We start from the raw sequence: 16,178 nt of genomic DNA on the forward strand, positions 1-16,178 counted from the left end.
GGGGACCCAGAACGCAATGTAAGACTTCAGGGTATCTTTGTTCTCCGAATTACAAGCGTTACAACACGCACCGAGGCCTGTGCCGGGAATCCCTCCCGCCCCGAGGCCGCCCGCCGCCGCCATGACACCGCCAGCGCCCCCCCGCGCCAAGCCCTGCCCCTTCCCCATTGGGTGTCCCCGTCGCCATAGCAACAAGCAGCGTGGAGGCGGGTGCGGGGCAGCCGGCGTTCCCCTATCCGACGCGCCCTCGGGGCGGATCCGCGCTCTGATTGGTGGCTTTCGTCGCTGGGCGCGCCGTTAAACCCCCGTTACCGCTTCGGGTTTCCCTTCGCGACGGGGGGGGGGGAACCCGCCTCCTCATTGGCTGCTGCCGTTGCCCCGGCAACGGGAGGACGCGGCGCGGCCTAGCCGGGGTTTGCCCCAGCGGGAGGCCCGGGAGCCATGGAGCAGGCCGGGGTCCTGCTGACCAAGGAGCCGGCTCCGCAGGCCGTGCCCGCCTCCGACCTACCCGTGAAGGTGTACGAGATGGCGCTGAACACGGGGCCCGACTCCTCCAGCGGCCTGGCCACGGCTGGTTTCCGTACTGCCAAGTACCTGCCCGCCGAGTGGTACCAGAGCAACAACGATCTGTACCACAAGGCCTCGACCGGTTGCGAGCAGGGCGAGCGTGGCCGGGCAGAGGCCAAGGAGCTGGCCGAACGGGCCGCTGCCACTGCCCAACGTACCCAACGGGACTCCACGGCCAGCCTGGGCCAGCGCCTGCGGGACATACACTTCTGGAAGGCCGAGCTCCAGAAGGAGATTGAGGAGCTGGATGCCGAGACCGGCCTGCTGGCAGCCCAGAAGCTGCGGCTGGAAAGGGCGCTCGATGCCACTGAGGTGCCCTATGCCATTGCTACCGATAACCTGCAGTGTCGGGAGAGGAGGCAACCCCCGGACCTGGTCAGTGATGAGGTAGAGAGAGAGTTGCTGAAGGTGAGCAGGATGTTAGGATATTAAGGGTTGTTGGCAGCCCTCTCTTAGTGCTGCTCTGGTATCAGAATTCAAAATGATGAACAGCTTTGTCGGTAGGTGACAACTGCAGCTTGTGAAGGTCTCTTCTAGCAATGCACAGAGGTCTAGTGCCCCTTCCTGGCAGCCTGGACTCTGTCTGTCACTCCTAGGTTTAAGAAGGATTGCTTTAAATTCTTCCTCTGTTTAAAAAGTATTTAAAATCACATGAGTATGACTAGGGGAGACCAGATCCCCACTCTCAGACCAGATCCAAACAAAATCAAAACAGAGGTTTCCTGAACCAAGATGGGCATCCTATTCTAGCATTAAACTTCTTCCAGCCTCCGCTTGGCTTAAAGTCCCCTCACCTCTGCAGGCTACACTTCAAAAATGCAGTACCCAATAAGTGGACTGTTCAGAACAAGTGAAATGCTCCTTGCCTATTTCCACACTCAAGCTGTCCTAAATCTGGCAGTCTCTGCCATTACCTTTTACTACTGAGTCCGACGCTGTAGTCTTGCCAAGGTTCACGACGAGGTGCTGATCCAACACAAACAGTGTCTCAACACAAACCATCATTTTAAATGTCCAGGACAGTACAATGAACAGTACAATGTAGTTGCGTGACACCTGCATGAGGTGATAGCTCCAGGTAAGCGGGGGGGGGGGCACAGACAGATGGTATTTCTGATAGTGTGACTTCCGCAAACCTGAGACTCTCCTGAAATTTGCTTGATCCTTTTCCTGCCATGGAGGACTCTTTACTCCAGCTGACACTTTGTTATCTGTCACTGAGATCCAACACTGCATGTAGATTGCCTTCAAAGCTGATGCAATTATTGTGGCTGCAGATGTTACAGAGAGCAGATTCTGGGTCATTTTTCATTCTGGAATGATACATATTCTAGTGTCCCACAAATAAATTAATGATTATTTGCCTGCAGCTTCCAATATACTGTGAAAGTTGATTCATGATGACTTACTGATTAAACCAGATGATTAATATTTGTTGTTAGAAAAATATTGAAGAGACTTCCGTAGTTGATGGCATGATAGTATTCAGCAATATTTTGAATAGGAATTATGTACAATTGCTGAACTGTAATCAATATTTAAGAGGTTGTTCCAGTCAAAAATATAATCATGTGAAGAGTTAGTGCATAGGATATTTCAGTGTGGAAATTGTTACAAAATTCAGATTACAGGAAAGAAATTATTTTCATCAGCTGCTGATGTTTTAGAGTAATCATGAAATATTAGATTTACCCCCCAAAATAATTTTCTGGCAGGATTTCTCTCCTCTATTTCTTTCCTCCTGATCTCAGAGAATAGTTTGTTCATTGCTCAAAAGTCCATCTGCTGCTGCTGCTGCTAATTCTTCACCTGAAATTGTGATTGTGTGCTTGTGACGACAGACCGTCAACAGCCAAGTAGGATGTCATCAAAAAAGTATGATATGAGTTCAGATGAGGCGTGTATACCAGCAGCAGATGGACCCTTGAGAAATGAAGATTTTGTTGCCATGCCAATGACCTTTGCAGTGCAGAAGAAAGAGGAGTACATAATACCAGAGGAAATCCTTCTCATTTTCATAGAGGAATAGATTTTATGGCATGAATGTTTGCAAGTAGATGTTAAAATGTGCCCTCTGTGGCTTTGCCAACTCTTTAAGCTGCAGCCATACTCTATACCTCTTTCACTGCAAGAAAACAGATAGTACCTTGTATTTCTTACTCTCTCCAAAACTGACTAATAATTCTTGACACTTAGAGCTGCTCTTCCATGAATTCTGACTGTTCACTGTGCAGATTTTCAAGTTAACGGCCCAGTTCACTTGTAGCTCTGTGTGACAACATTTGCTTATTTGGAGGAGTTATGGAAATTTTATCACTAAAGCACTGACTTTTTCTGAATGTTGCTTACTTTTACAGTCACTTTCTCATCTTAACTTTCTTAAGAAATGATAATGCAAGGGAGATCAGGAGTCATTTATTATCTTCCCATGCAAAAACTGAGTAAAGAGGAAAAAGTTTCCAGAAGTCAGCTGTGTTAGGAAACAGACATTATTTTCCTTGCAGTTTTAATTACACAGTCAATTGATATTCTACGGCATTTTCCTTCCTTTGAAATTCTGCCTCTCCTACTAGCAACCCAGGCTTGTGTTGGTGTCATTCTCTGGTATCTTTGCCGTGTTCCTGCCAGCTCCCATGGACCGGTGCATGGGGAATCTGCAACTAGGGGGAGAGCATGTCTGGACAAGGGACTACCTTTCACATAGTCATGGAAAAGCTTTTCATAGGACATAGGTTTTACGCCTGCTTTCAGCTTTCCACAGCAATGAAGAACATTTCCCAGTTTCCAGAGCATCCTGCCAAGGTAACCACCTTTCAGCAGCCCTCTGGCAGGTGACATTTAAAGAGACAACATCTAATACACATATACAAGCAGTTTTGAATCTCTGCATGTAATTGCACTTTTTTTTTCCGTTCAGTAGGAATCACTTCAGATGACTCACAAAGAAAACAGAAGTATCTGTGATGAAGGTTTTATGCATCTAGATAATATTTGGGGTTTTCCTATTTTTTGGCACACCATCTATTTAATTTAGGTAGTTTTGGTTCCAACTCATCAGTCCTATTTGCTTTGCAGCATGGAGTCATATGTAGATCACCTATTGCGATACACAGCACCACTAAATAGCCACGGCTGGAATGAGGGATGAGGGTATTTAAGTGAAAGCTCCTCACATGCATAGTAAAATCAGCTGTTACTCAGAAGTTCATTGACTCCACTTAACAGCTTATTCATCTTTTATTAACGCAGTTCTGGTTAAGAAAAAGAAGTGGAAGGACACAATTGTTTCTCCAATAAAGAAGGTTATTTGATGACTAAAAAGAAGATAAAATCTCTCAAGTAGAAGAATTGTATTTCTTTGTGCTGCTGCATTGGAAATAGCTGAATTCATAAAAAGCAGTACATGCATCTGTTTTGTATGAGGTTTTTGACTTTCATAACCCATATGACATCTCCTCTGAATCCCCTCTGCATCAATTTAGTGACAGTTTAGTATGTTTAAGTGCACACATTTAATATTGAAAATGTAAGCCCTAGCAAAGGACTTGCCTCGTGATGGTATACTGTCAATAAATCATGTTTCAGCTGCATTTCAAGGTTATTTTCACATGTCCAGTGTCCAGACTCATTAACTAAGTGCCAGATATGACTTCGGAATAAGTGGATGTACTTACATTTATGCCATTTTTTTACCCTAGACTCAGAGTGTTGATTTGTTGTGTGTTTGCTTCAACAATGAAGTCAGCCCCAGCTATTCCCTGATGCTGAAGACAAGGGCATTAGCCAAGATCCTGTCAACTGTGTAAAATTAAAATTTTAAAAAGTGGAGAAAGGATACATATGTATGTATTCCTGCTAACTGCAATAATGGGGCAAGGAAAACAACAGAATGCCATTTCCAAACACTGGGATCTGTAGCTTTGCCAAGTGAACCAGTGTGCAGTAGGACAGTCCTGTGTATAGACAACTCAGTTAAGAGTGTGGTGCTTATTTTCAGCATCTGCAGATCATGGATTTTGAAATGGCTCTCAGAGATCAGCAGAAAAAAGGCCAGTCACAGAGCTGAGATTTTGAAGACTCTTACCTGCTTTCACTCCCAGCTGTAATGAGTAACAGTCTGCCTGTTACACGGTGTTTGGGGGTCTAAATCTAGTGAGATCTGTAAGCTAGCTTGGTTTTATTTGCTGTGCTGATGTGTCGGACATCTGGTGTCATGTTGTTACTGATGGATGGATGCAGCTGGATTTGTAATCAAGGGCGACTGCACAGCCTCTCTCACTGGGTTCCACCAGTTCCTCTTAGCTGCTCTCTCACTGTATCATTCTGGCCCTGGGTGCTGTATTTAGACATTGCTGACATATGCAAGTCACTGATGTAAAAAGACAGGCTGCAAAACTCCTGAATTTGTAAATTCATGGAAGGCACAAACATCTGCTCTTAAACGTTTTCTTTGCACCATTAATTAGACACTTACAAAGTCATGAACTGGGATGGTTTTATCACTAGATTTGAGGAAAAGCCGACTTATGCATCATAAACATTAAATACTGTAATAAAATAAATGGCACGCTAAACTATAAAATGTTCTTTCCCTGTTAATTGACAACCATTTATAATAACAGAAGTTTATTATTAGTATTAACTGTGGAGAAGACAGCTGAAAAGAAGCCAAGATAATTTCAGATTTGACAGTATTTCATTTTAATAGACAGCACATGAAGACATATATGGGAAAAATAAGGAGAAAAAAAAGACATTTCATCCACCAAGTCCTCTCATGAACTGAAGAAATGCAAATCGCAGTTAATGTTGTCCTCTGAACCAAAGATGCTGCTAGCAACTGAGAGTCTTTCATGTGCTTTTCCTCTCTTAATGCAGACTGGGCCCTCGAATGAATTGCCAACACAATCCTGTGCACACACCACATAAAGGTCATCTATTCTGCCACTTGCTAAAACCCAGATCTGCCCTCAGGATTTTAACGTGGAATCACCCACATTTTTATGGCTGAAATCACAAAGTCTGGGAGAGCTCTGCTCCAGGCTGCGGCTCTCTTTGCCATGGTTGTTGATGGAATTTACTCTGCAAAGAAAATGTGAAGGAGCCGACACGGCATTTTGTAAGTCCTTGACATGGTGTATGAGATTCCCAGCTCCTGCTCCTCTGCAGGCAGTGCTAGCTGGCAGGCGTTCATGCGGTGAGGACCTTCTCCCACGTTGATCCCACGAGCCAGCAACAGCTACGGGTGGGCAGCAGGCTGGATCGTACTGCGACGTCTAAGTGCAGCCAGGACTGAGGGACCTAGCTCAAAGGATCTTCACCTTCACCCTAGTGCCACAGCTACTACCAGCCATACAATCTGACTTTTCAACTGTTTTAAAAGTTAAGAAAAATAATTTAGTAGATAAGCATTGAAAATTCATTGTCATTTGTGCCTGTTTATTCACTCTAGCAAGCCTTAGACTGCCATTAATTATGACAACTGCATCTTCAGTTTTAAATGCCAGATATGAAAGCATATCTCCTCAACAGGGAATGCATTTTTAAATTTTATTTTAGGTCATTCAACAGGGGAATTCTTTATTTTTGCATTATTTCATTCTTTCCATGTGAGAGACCTTAATTGCTAAAGGAAGGCTTTTCTCATTTAAAATTGTGCACATTACTCACAGGAAACTGGTTGTCTCTTTGTTTACATGGAGACTGACTATCCAACACAAAATAGTATCAATTACTATAAATGTAATTTTGAGTGCTGGATCTTTCTAACACTTTAAAATCCTTTTGAATTTTTACTTTGACCATTCAGCCATTGTAATACTTCCTCCCTGCAGAAAGTGAGTCTTCGTGTTCTCACAGTTTGTAAAATGATACCTTCAGCTATGTATGTATTTTAGTTGTGCTCTTTTAAAGCCTTAAGAATAATATTTTCTTTTGAACTATGATTGTCCTTTTCCATTTAGAATAAAGTGATCTTTTTTATGGCCCCTGGTGGTTTCTTATGATGGAGAAACTGACACTGCAGGGACATATGCACTCATTTATTTGTCAAAAACAGTACAAGGATCAACAAGTGCCAGCAGTGTTTCTGGGAATAAAGTTTATTAGTAAGTACATATTCCCTTAGCTGTCATTGTATGACTGTCATTCATGTAAAACAGCAAAATTAATTAGGAGTTTTTCATATACAAAAGCTCTTTTTAATATCTGAGCCTCAAATATTAAATTCCTTTAAATAAAAAATAATAATAAAAAAAATAATAAAATGCTTGCTGGACTGGCTTTTATATAATCATATGAAATCACCAGGTCAGTAAAGTCACTTTATAGAGCACTGATAGTTAATCCCTAAAGCAGCATTACTGCAGTTGAAAATGAACACCAGGTACTTTTTGTTCACCAAGAGATTATTAGAAAGTATGGTCTTTTTTGGTTTATCATGTTTGTGTTGAAATGAACATTCCTGCTAAACACAGCTTGAGCTGAAACTTCAGACATCATCTCCATTATCAAGGTGAGGCAAAGCTTCGTGACTTTGAGCAGTCACTGTCTTGCAATTCAGAGGAAATTAACCCCTCAAACAACATCGCATATCTGAGATAATTCTGCAGTCCTCAATACTGTCCATCACCAGAGGCAAAATGAGTTCTGGAATAAGTAGATCTAATAAAAAAATTAAAGCTGTGCGTGTCATTGGGATTATATTATGACAGCTTTCCTACACCTGCTGAAGCAGACAATAGCTGTTTAAATCACAGAGTAGTAACTTCTATTTTTAGTTAATACAAAGCATTCAAAGGAGGCAGGCCAAGAGAAGGTTATGATACTGTCACTCCTTTCTGTTAAATAGCATCTTATCACCAAACTGTATTTTTGGAGATCTGCAGGACTCTGATGGGAAGCCTCTCCCTTGCATACAGATAAAACGCTTACTACAGAAGGCGGCAGTGGGCTCTGAAGGTATCTGCAAGGACTCTGCAGGTTCTGGATGCCAGTGTCTTGCCAGAGAAGCTGATCTGCCGTATCACATCCCTGTGCAAGGCAGCAGCCTCTGACATCTGAGTTTGTGCTTGCAGGGCAGACAGTGTCCTGCTCAGTTTTAAAATGACACCTTGTGTTTGTGCAAGGCAGTGACTCTGGTCTCCTGCTGAGCATGATGCTGTTGCCTTATTTTTCCCTACTTCAAGGCTGTGCAAGTAATTCAGATATTCTGTTTAATCTGATAGACCATAGCCTTTTTCATAGAATACAGATGCAACATGAAAATAATGAATCCCCAGGTTTTAGATGTATTCCAAGTACGGCTGCCGCCTTAGACTTACAGCTGAGTTACCTCGTTATCTGCTAACTGCTTGGAAAATCATGTCTTGCAGTAATAGGGTAAGAGTGGGTAATGAGCAGAAGATTTAAGTATTTATCCACAACCATTGAAATCAAATTGCTCTGCAGGATAGTATGTACTGCTCTGGATATCACAGAAGTCTCAATGTTTTTATTTAGGAAGCTGAACTTATCAGAAATATCCAGGAGCTTTTGAAAAGAACTTTGATGCAAGCTGGCAACCAGATGCGGTAAGACATTTTTCACGATACCTTAGTAGCTAATTTATATCGCCACACAGTTCCTGGCATATAGAGGTACAATGCCCAGGGGATAAAGATCTTACCAATGCCAGGCTTATGAGCTGTGTGAATTCCATTTAAACCTGACAAGAGGTACTCAGTGATGAAACTTCAGGATTTTCAAGTAGGGTAAGGTAAGAGAAGAGTCCTGCTCTAAAGCCATGCTTTATATTTTCAGTCCTGGTTTCCAGTCTGTGTATTCAGTTCTCTAATTTTCCAATACTAAACTTAATTGCGATAAAAGTATTCTCTGGATATCACTCTACCTTGTTACACCTTGTGCTATATTTGTAGTATAGGTGCTTTTAAAATAATTTATCTGATCAAAGGACCTTTTCAAGATGAATTTTTTGCCTCCAGATGTCAGTATGAACTTAAAATACGAAACTTCACTTTACCTTCTGTATCAGTATGGATGTTCATTGCATTGCTAAAGAAATATTTGCTTTTAATTTATAACAAGCCCTTTGGAAAGATGTTACCCAAATCCTAAGGTGCATCAATATGAAGGAGTTAGCTGGAAACCTTGGTATTTTAGGTTTTTACATTTTTTAATTTGCTCCAATTTGTGCTATTCTACCAGATAAAATAAAATATTGTTTTTAGAAAGAATGTCTAGAAATGCAAAATAATTTAAAGGAGTTCTGTTACATCAATTAGAGTATGAGAGGAGTCTACTAAGTCCAGGCTTCGCTTTTTATAATTGTTTTAAGACCGTTTTAGTACGATTTAGTATCATGGGCCTGCAGAGTCTTTTTAATTCCTGAGGTGAGAGTGACATCTGGTGTTAACAGTTGGTAACGACCCACTGTCTTTTATAATATGAAATCATTCTAATTAATTAGGTGACATGTCCCTTATTTAATTGACAACGAAGCAGCAGTTTTAACTGTGAATATCATTGTACTTGTATCTTCCAAGGACAAATTACACTGTCTGCGTGCTACAGTCTTTGAAAGGCTAGATAGGAGGACTCGGAGAATGATACAGGGTCACTCTACAGAGGTCTTAAATTTGAGTCACACTCAATATACTAGCAAAGGAGGAGGATGGGTCTTCTACCAGCACGACCTGATGTCTTATCATGGGAAGAGTATTCTGTTGGGCAAACCTCCTACCTATTCTCCCCGTAATAACTGCAGCTGTTGCCACTATTGAAGAAGAACTCTGTGTTTTGGGATTATTACATAAAAACCAAAGTCCAACAACTCCTTTGTCTCAGGCTATAAAAGCTTTAAGCCTTTAGTAGGCACAGAGCAGTACCAAAGGTCTAGGGTAGTGGTTAACATATCAGGCTTACCGTCCTTCTAGCAGATAGTTGTGGGAGAGTTTGGTTAGGATTTTTCAAGACAAAAAGGAAAGTTTACATTCTCATTGCTCTTTGAAAAACAAAGGCTCAGAGCCTAGCTTCACAAATGTCTGTGATTGATTGATAGTTTTAATTATATTGTTTTCCACAACAATGTGTGATAATTATGGCTTTTCAGATTAAATCGAGATCACAAAGAGGTTTGTGAAATGGACTGGTCAGACAAAATTGAAACATACAACATTGATGATAAATGTGGAAGATACAGTAACCAGAGCACCAACATCCAATTCCATCCTAGTTCAGTGAAGTTTGAAGAGAGGTGAGTAGTTACTGTCATTATCCTCCACAAATAACCCTGGTAAGATATAGTACATCCTTTGCGTCAGTGAAAGCTGTAATGCTGCTCTGAATTAAAGGTGCGATTGCTGCTTTTTTGGGCATACAAAGTTATAGCTTTAAAATAGCTATACGGATAGTAAAGGTAGTGCTACCATCTCAGCATGGCATACCACTGATGGCAAAGTTGGTTCGCTATATGCAAACTGAGCTTGGAAAAGTTTTTCGTGGAAATAATTGGCTTTATACTTTTCAAAGCTGATCTAAATCCTATTGAGACTTACTGTTTGACATCGGCAGGCATGCCATTCTTTCAGGAAAGGCAAACACTGCTTCCTGTACACAGAGAGGATTACTATTACAATAAATCTTGCTGCTTCCCCCTCCCTTTTCAGGCAGTATTCATATGATGCCATGTCCCAAGTGCTACGTAATTCGTTCTGCTGCTTAACATGGCAAAATATAACCAGAGATCTTGTTTCTTTTTGTTTCAAAGTAGACACAGACTGTAAACCTTGTATATAGTCACATGTTTATTTGCTGGTGACTTAAGTGCTTGAACAGAAAGTATGTGTATACTTTTTTTGCCTTAATAGTATTAGCTAAAGGTAGAAGAATTTTGGGTGATTTTGTGTCATGTATTACTTCCCTGAGAAGCAACAAGATGAACAAGAGTTTATCAATTTTATAAAAGATTAGTCTTCTTCCTTCATGGCAAATCTAGACTGCATGCAAAAGCAAAAACAAATAGAGGTTGACAACACTTTTGTAGGGAGATAATGAGCTCTTTAGTGCAACTTGAACAAAAGAGCAAGGTTCCTATTTGTATACCATTCACCTCTTCTTCCAGTGCCTCTACACCGGAGACATGGGCCAAGTTCAGTCATGACAACATCTATAGGGCAGAACGAGAAAAACTGGCTTCCATCAATCTTCGTGCCTTGATCGACAATATTCTTCATGACATATCTGAGGACCTGAGGATGCAATGTGCTGCTGTTAATGAGGCTTTTGCCAGACGCTGTGAGGAGCTGGATGATGCAAAACACAAACTAGAGCATCATTTGAAAAAAGTAAGTGTTATTTTTTGAATGCTGGCTACAGGCGTGATAGTCTCTTTTGAGAAGATCACAGTAGATTTATCCTCTAGAAAAAAACGTCTTGGTCCATATCAGGTATCAAACACTATTTTGTGTCAGCTTAGTATCTGATAAGAGTCCTCAGAGCTAGACTGTGGCTCCAGTTCAGCTTTTTCTGCTATTTGTACTTCCCTAAACAAGAGATAGACTTACATATGAAGAAAATTAAACCCTTACTTCCATGTCTTGCTGAACTAAAACTTAAAACTGTGTGATCAAGGAGCTGATCTTTGGGCCAGGATTCCCAGGCTAGCCTGATTATCACTTTTATGGAAGGAAAGCCATGCTGTGCTGCAGTAGTATCAGCAGCAGCAGTTCCTGGCAAGGGACAAGAGGTGTCTTCAGCCTCTGCCCCTTCTCCAGTGTAGAGCAGCTCCTACTTCTCTGTTAGCCCATTGGCAAGTGTGGAAAAAACAGTCACTTCTTAGCACCTGTTAGGTAACGACAGCTGCGTAGACTTTAATTTTGCATGTCTGGCAGTTGTTATGAGGAAGAAGGAATTCAGAATTTCCCATCTTTTCCATTTTCTTCACTAATGCCAGAAATCCGTGCATTTCCAAGCTGATCAGCAGTTCTCAATCTCATTCAAAATAACTTGAATTTTTCTTGGATAATTTACAGTTAAAAATTTACGATTAAATTTAAAGCAATTCATGGGAGTAGGATGCGTTGTCAGGAGACATGGAAGAGTTTTCAAGCATGCTGCAGAATATTTTCTGCTGCTTTTTAGACCAAAGATCAGATTCTCAGTGTAGTAGTAGAAATAAAGAGGTCAGAACCACCTTTGTACTTCTATTTCTTCTATGTTCTGGCCAAATAGGAAGTCAAAACTCTAACTAATTCACTAGGACCGTCAACAGATGTATAGCATGCACAGAGACAACGTGTATCTTTTTTTTAACAGTTCTTTTTCTTGGGTATCCTCTTTAGATCCTTAAGGAGATTGGAGATCAAGAAGCTAATATTGCTGCTCTCAAACAAGCTATCAAAGACAAAGAAGCCCCAATGAAAGTTGCTCAAACAAGGCTGTATGACAGGTCTTTTAGGCCCAATGTAGAGCTCTGCAGAGATGAAGCACAATTCAGGTAAATGCTATTAAACAAGTCCTCCAAAGTGTCTATTCTATCCAGAAGTGATGTCAGACAGTTTTTGCAACTTTTTATTGGCAAAACATAACCTTTAGCTTTTATTGCTAGGTTTGATTCTAAGTCAGCAATAATTCAACTGTCTGAAGTCACTGTGAGGAAAATATCATTTTAACCTAATGTATTGACAAATAGAAAATCTATAGACTCAACTCCGCCTTTTGCCTCTATGCTTTCTTCTCTGAACTGTGTGGTTTCTTTTTGATTTAGATGATCAAAAAAGATCTGACAGCATGTGTATCACTTGCAACCTTTTGCTGTTAGCAAAAGTTCACCACAAGGTGGACTATGTGCCGAATGAATTACGCTTCAAGTGCCGAGAATGTAAATGGGCTGCATATACTCATAGTCTGAGATAAGTCCTCAGTAATAACAAGCACTGAGCTGGTGGCATTTGATTTTCAGTAATAATCCGTTTTAAAACTGGAGGTCAACAAATCCTTTCAAATTAAAGGTCCGAGTGTCACATTTGTCAGTTTTGATCTCATTATAAGCTTTGTAATTGATTCTCCTCCTTCACATTTTCCTACCCTTAGGAAAAGTGGTCAATCAGCTTTTGCAGGCTTACAATATCCTTGTAGCAAAGGTGCCTAACATTTAAAGCCAATATACTGTTCGTTATACAGTGAGGAAGAAGTTATAGTTAATCCAGATGCTTTATACCATCTCAGGCACGCTCATTTAAGGTCCTGATTCAGCAAACCATCCATGTGCAAGCTTTTCAGTATGTACATTGCCTTTAATGGGATTTAAAGACACATGCAAGTCCTTTGCTGAATGGGCATGTGTTTAATTGCCAGGCTTATACTGTTTGGAGTAACTCAGTTCACATAGCACACAGGAATCTTGTTTTCCCAGGAAGTAAATATGTGCCTTCTCTGCAGGCAGGTTGCAGTAAAGCACCTGACCCCCCGTTGACTTTTAGTTGAAATGATGTGCTGCTTTAAAAATGGTTTGCTGCTTTTTTTAAAATGATGTGCTGCTGCTTCTTTAAAAACTTATATACTTTTAAAGTAAGCACTGTTTTCTGAACTCTGGTGCCGGTATCATCTTTAATACTTGAGTTTTATACCAGTGAACTGATTTTAAAAAACAGGCTTAACAAAATGCTGATCCAGTCAAACTGGGTAACTTATCTAACAATTTTGTTCTATAATTCTTAGCACAAGTGTCCTACACAGTGGGAGGAGGTGAGGATGGATAGTTCCACTGCATTTAGTGTAAAAAGACATTCTTGGTACTATCTAAATCATGGCAGACTTCCGTACAGAAGCTGTGAAAGTGAAATCTGCCTTTGACCAAGTATGTAGGACCTCTCTGAGGTCCTTTGTTGTTGACTATTGTGATTCTATAGCTGTTGATCTTTATTCCCATTACAGTTCATATGTCTTTTTGAACACTGACTGGCTTCTCTTTTTTTTATTACTTAACATAATTCTGTTCAGGTTGACTGGTGAAGTTGAAGAACTAACGGAGTCCATTGAATCCCTGAAGAAAAAACTGCTGGAATCTGAACAGTCTCTGAGGAACCTGGAAGACACACGGATGAATTTGGAAAAAGAAATAGCAGTGAAAACAAACAGTATTTTTATTGATAGGCAAAAGTGCATGGCCCACCGCACACACTACCCTGTTGTTCTTAAATTAGCAGGTTACCAGTAGTAATCTCTGTCCTAACTATGCAAAGTGTGGAAGAAAAATGTAGTCTAGAATCTTCCCTATAAAATACATGGATAACTTTATACACAGAAGTACTGTATTCACTGTATTTTCTTCTATTTGGGTTAAAATACATTAGTATAGTATCATGGTGGGCTTTGAGTCTTGCCTTTAAAACTACTGTAAAACTTTGCCTATAAAAGTATAGTGAGTTTAAAACACAGCTTAAAGGTAATTCATGTATCTATGTATCATATATGATATATATCCATGTATCTATGTATCATATATGCATAATTTGCACAGTACGTGATATTTGGGGTTTCACCCTAATAAGTGAATATGTTGAATGAATATGTATTGTGAATAATCATAATATACACAGATGTAGACATGACATTTATAGCTTGCTAGCAGTTTCAGGCATCCTGAAAGGAGAGCAATAAAACTGCTTGCCTGACAGAAGATCACATGATCAGCAAGGAAACAGACGATAGACTTTTAAGCTGCTCAAACACTATTAGTAAAAAAAAAAAAGATTGCACAGGTTAGATGACAATCTGCCTATTGGCAAAACCACTCCCAGCCTGTGACACCTGCTTATGTAATCTGAAAATGAGTCCAGGGCTTTTTAACCTTCAAGTCAATAAATTTAGGATTTTTTAGAAAAAAACCCCAACTGAACAGCTTGTGAATAGCAATCGTGACTTTCAGCTTAAGCACTTGGATGTTGAATTGAGCTCTTGATCTGTTCCAACTATTCCCTGGAAGCAAGGCATGTGTTTGAACTATTATCCATAATGGAGAACACATCAGATTCATCTACTCCAGCAGAGCACTGTAACAACTGTCATTCATCCATTAGCTTAGTAGGCCACTTGGTTAAATATGTGATGTGTCAAAAAAGGGGAAAAGATGACACAGAACAGAATTCCATTATGGTTTCCTGTATTATAATTTTTTACTTTTAAAAAGCAGCTATCAAAGAGAGAGGAAAAAAACCCCAAACTCAAAAAGCAAAACACACCAAAAAAACCCTAGCCAGTGTACTTCTGTGAATAGCCCTGCTCTGTTAACCAGAGAGGAGAGGCCATTAGCCTATCTGTTTTTCTCACAGACAGCTATTTGTATTATCTTAACTCAGGATGTGCAGAGCACTATTTAGCAATCGCCCTCCTGCTAAAAGCTACTGCCATTTCTTTGAAAACCAGCTGCGTCACTGAGGGCTTTTGACCCAAGCCTCTATTTTACAGGCTTTGTGTTGAAGAGTTTTGTTTTGCTTTTTTAATAGATTTCCTCTTCATGATTATATTTTTATAGTCCAGATGTTGAATCCTTATTAGAGAGAAATGGCATGTAGATTAAAAAAAAATAAATATGGCTCTACTATGCTTTTCTGCACATAGAACTTAAAACAGTCACTATAGATTATTTTGGTAGACTGACAACATTCTCCTTCATTGTACCATTCTTAAAACACCTTCAGCACCTTTCTTGTTGGCAGCATGCTCTAGCCTGTTCTTCATGCTCAAATCTTACAGCCTAACTGGTGGATCACACACCTTGTATGCAGCTACACCACTGCGCAGTCGTGTATAAAACTGACTTTAGCTGCACCAGAAGAATAAAACGCTTTAAAGGGTGTTCTAGTATTCAGAGCTGTGGTGTTAAAAGAGTTTTGGTCATTTAGCCCCAACCTCTAGACAGTGCTGCTTGTTTGGTCACATGTACGTCTGAACCAGGCTTTAGACTAATGGGAATATTCACAGAAACCTTTCAGAAAGTACAGAAAGGAGCAACTTATTCAAACTAACCTTACTCACCCACCAGAGGAAAAAAAAAGTGGAATCAAAGTGGAATTTGGGTTATGATTATGGCAGATGGGATGAGGAGAACATGCGGTCCAGGACCCAAAATTATTATTTTGATTCAAGAGTTTTACATTTGAGAGGGGAAAAGTGCTGTCATCTTCTCTGAGACTGTGCTGAGTATCAATGACCTTATGCCCTATATCGGGTTGTAAATGGAGCTTTCTCTAATTAAAGCCTATCAGTTTAATTTACGTTTGTGAACTAAATTAGTCTGCCCTTGCTTTAGGCCAATCAAGGAAAATCCTGCCCTGGTAAACCTAATACATTGGCAGGAGTGTAATCACTGCCCTATTCACATGGTAAGAGATGAATAGGAGCAAGTTTTAAGAGTGAGAATCAGATGGACTAGCTTCAAGTTTCAGTAATTTTTTTTTTCTTTAATTACTGATTTTTAAAAAATAATAAATAAAGCCACTGCTCTAGCAGTGTAAATTTGTTTTTATATTATTTTTTTCATAAGTCATTGTTAAGCTGAGGATTTACCAGGAAATATTTTAAAGGATGTTTTAGCTGGATCTAGTGTGAGG

The 16,178-nt window shown here is 40.3% G+C and overlaps 1 protein-coding gene across 1 annotated transcript; it reads left to right on the forward strand.

The window, feature by feature from the left end:
• Nucleotides 1–413: 413 nt before the first annotated feature.
• TEKT4 (tektin 4) lies at nt 414–13,880 on the forward strand. Its single transcript, XM_049791210.1, has 6 exons — nt 414–975; nt 8,068–8,138; nt 9,677–9,820; nt 10,688–10,910; nt 11,907–12,061; nt 13,567–13,880. Exons 1-6 carry the CDS (start codon nt 442–444, stop codon nt 13,781–13,783), a joined length of 1,344 nt encoding a protein of 447 aa, XP_049647167.1. The 5' UTR covers nt 414–441; the 3' UTR covers nt 13,784–13,880.
• Nucleotides 13,881–16,178: the final 2,298 nt, after the last annotated feature.

The sequence above is a fragment of the Accipiter gentilis genome, chromosome 33, assembly GCF_929443795.1.
Source record: "Accipiter gentilis chromosome 33, bAccGen1.1, whole genome shotgun sequence".
NCBI lineage: Eukaryota > Metazoa > Chordata > Aves > Accipitriformes > Accipitridae > Astur > Astur gentilis.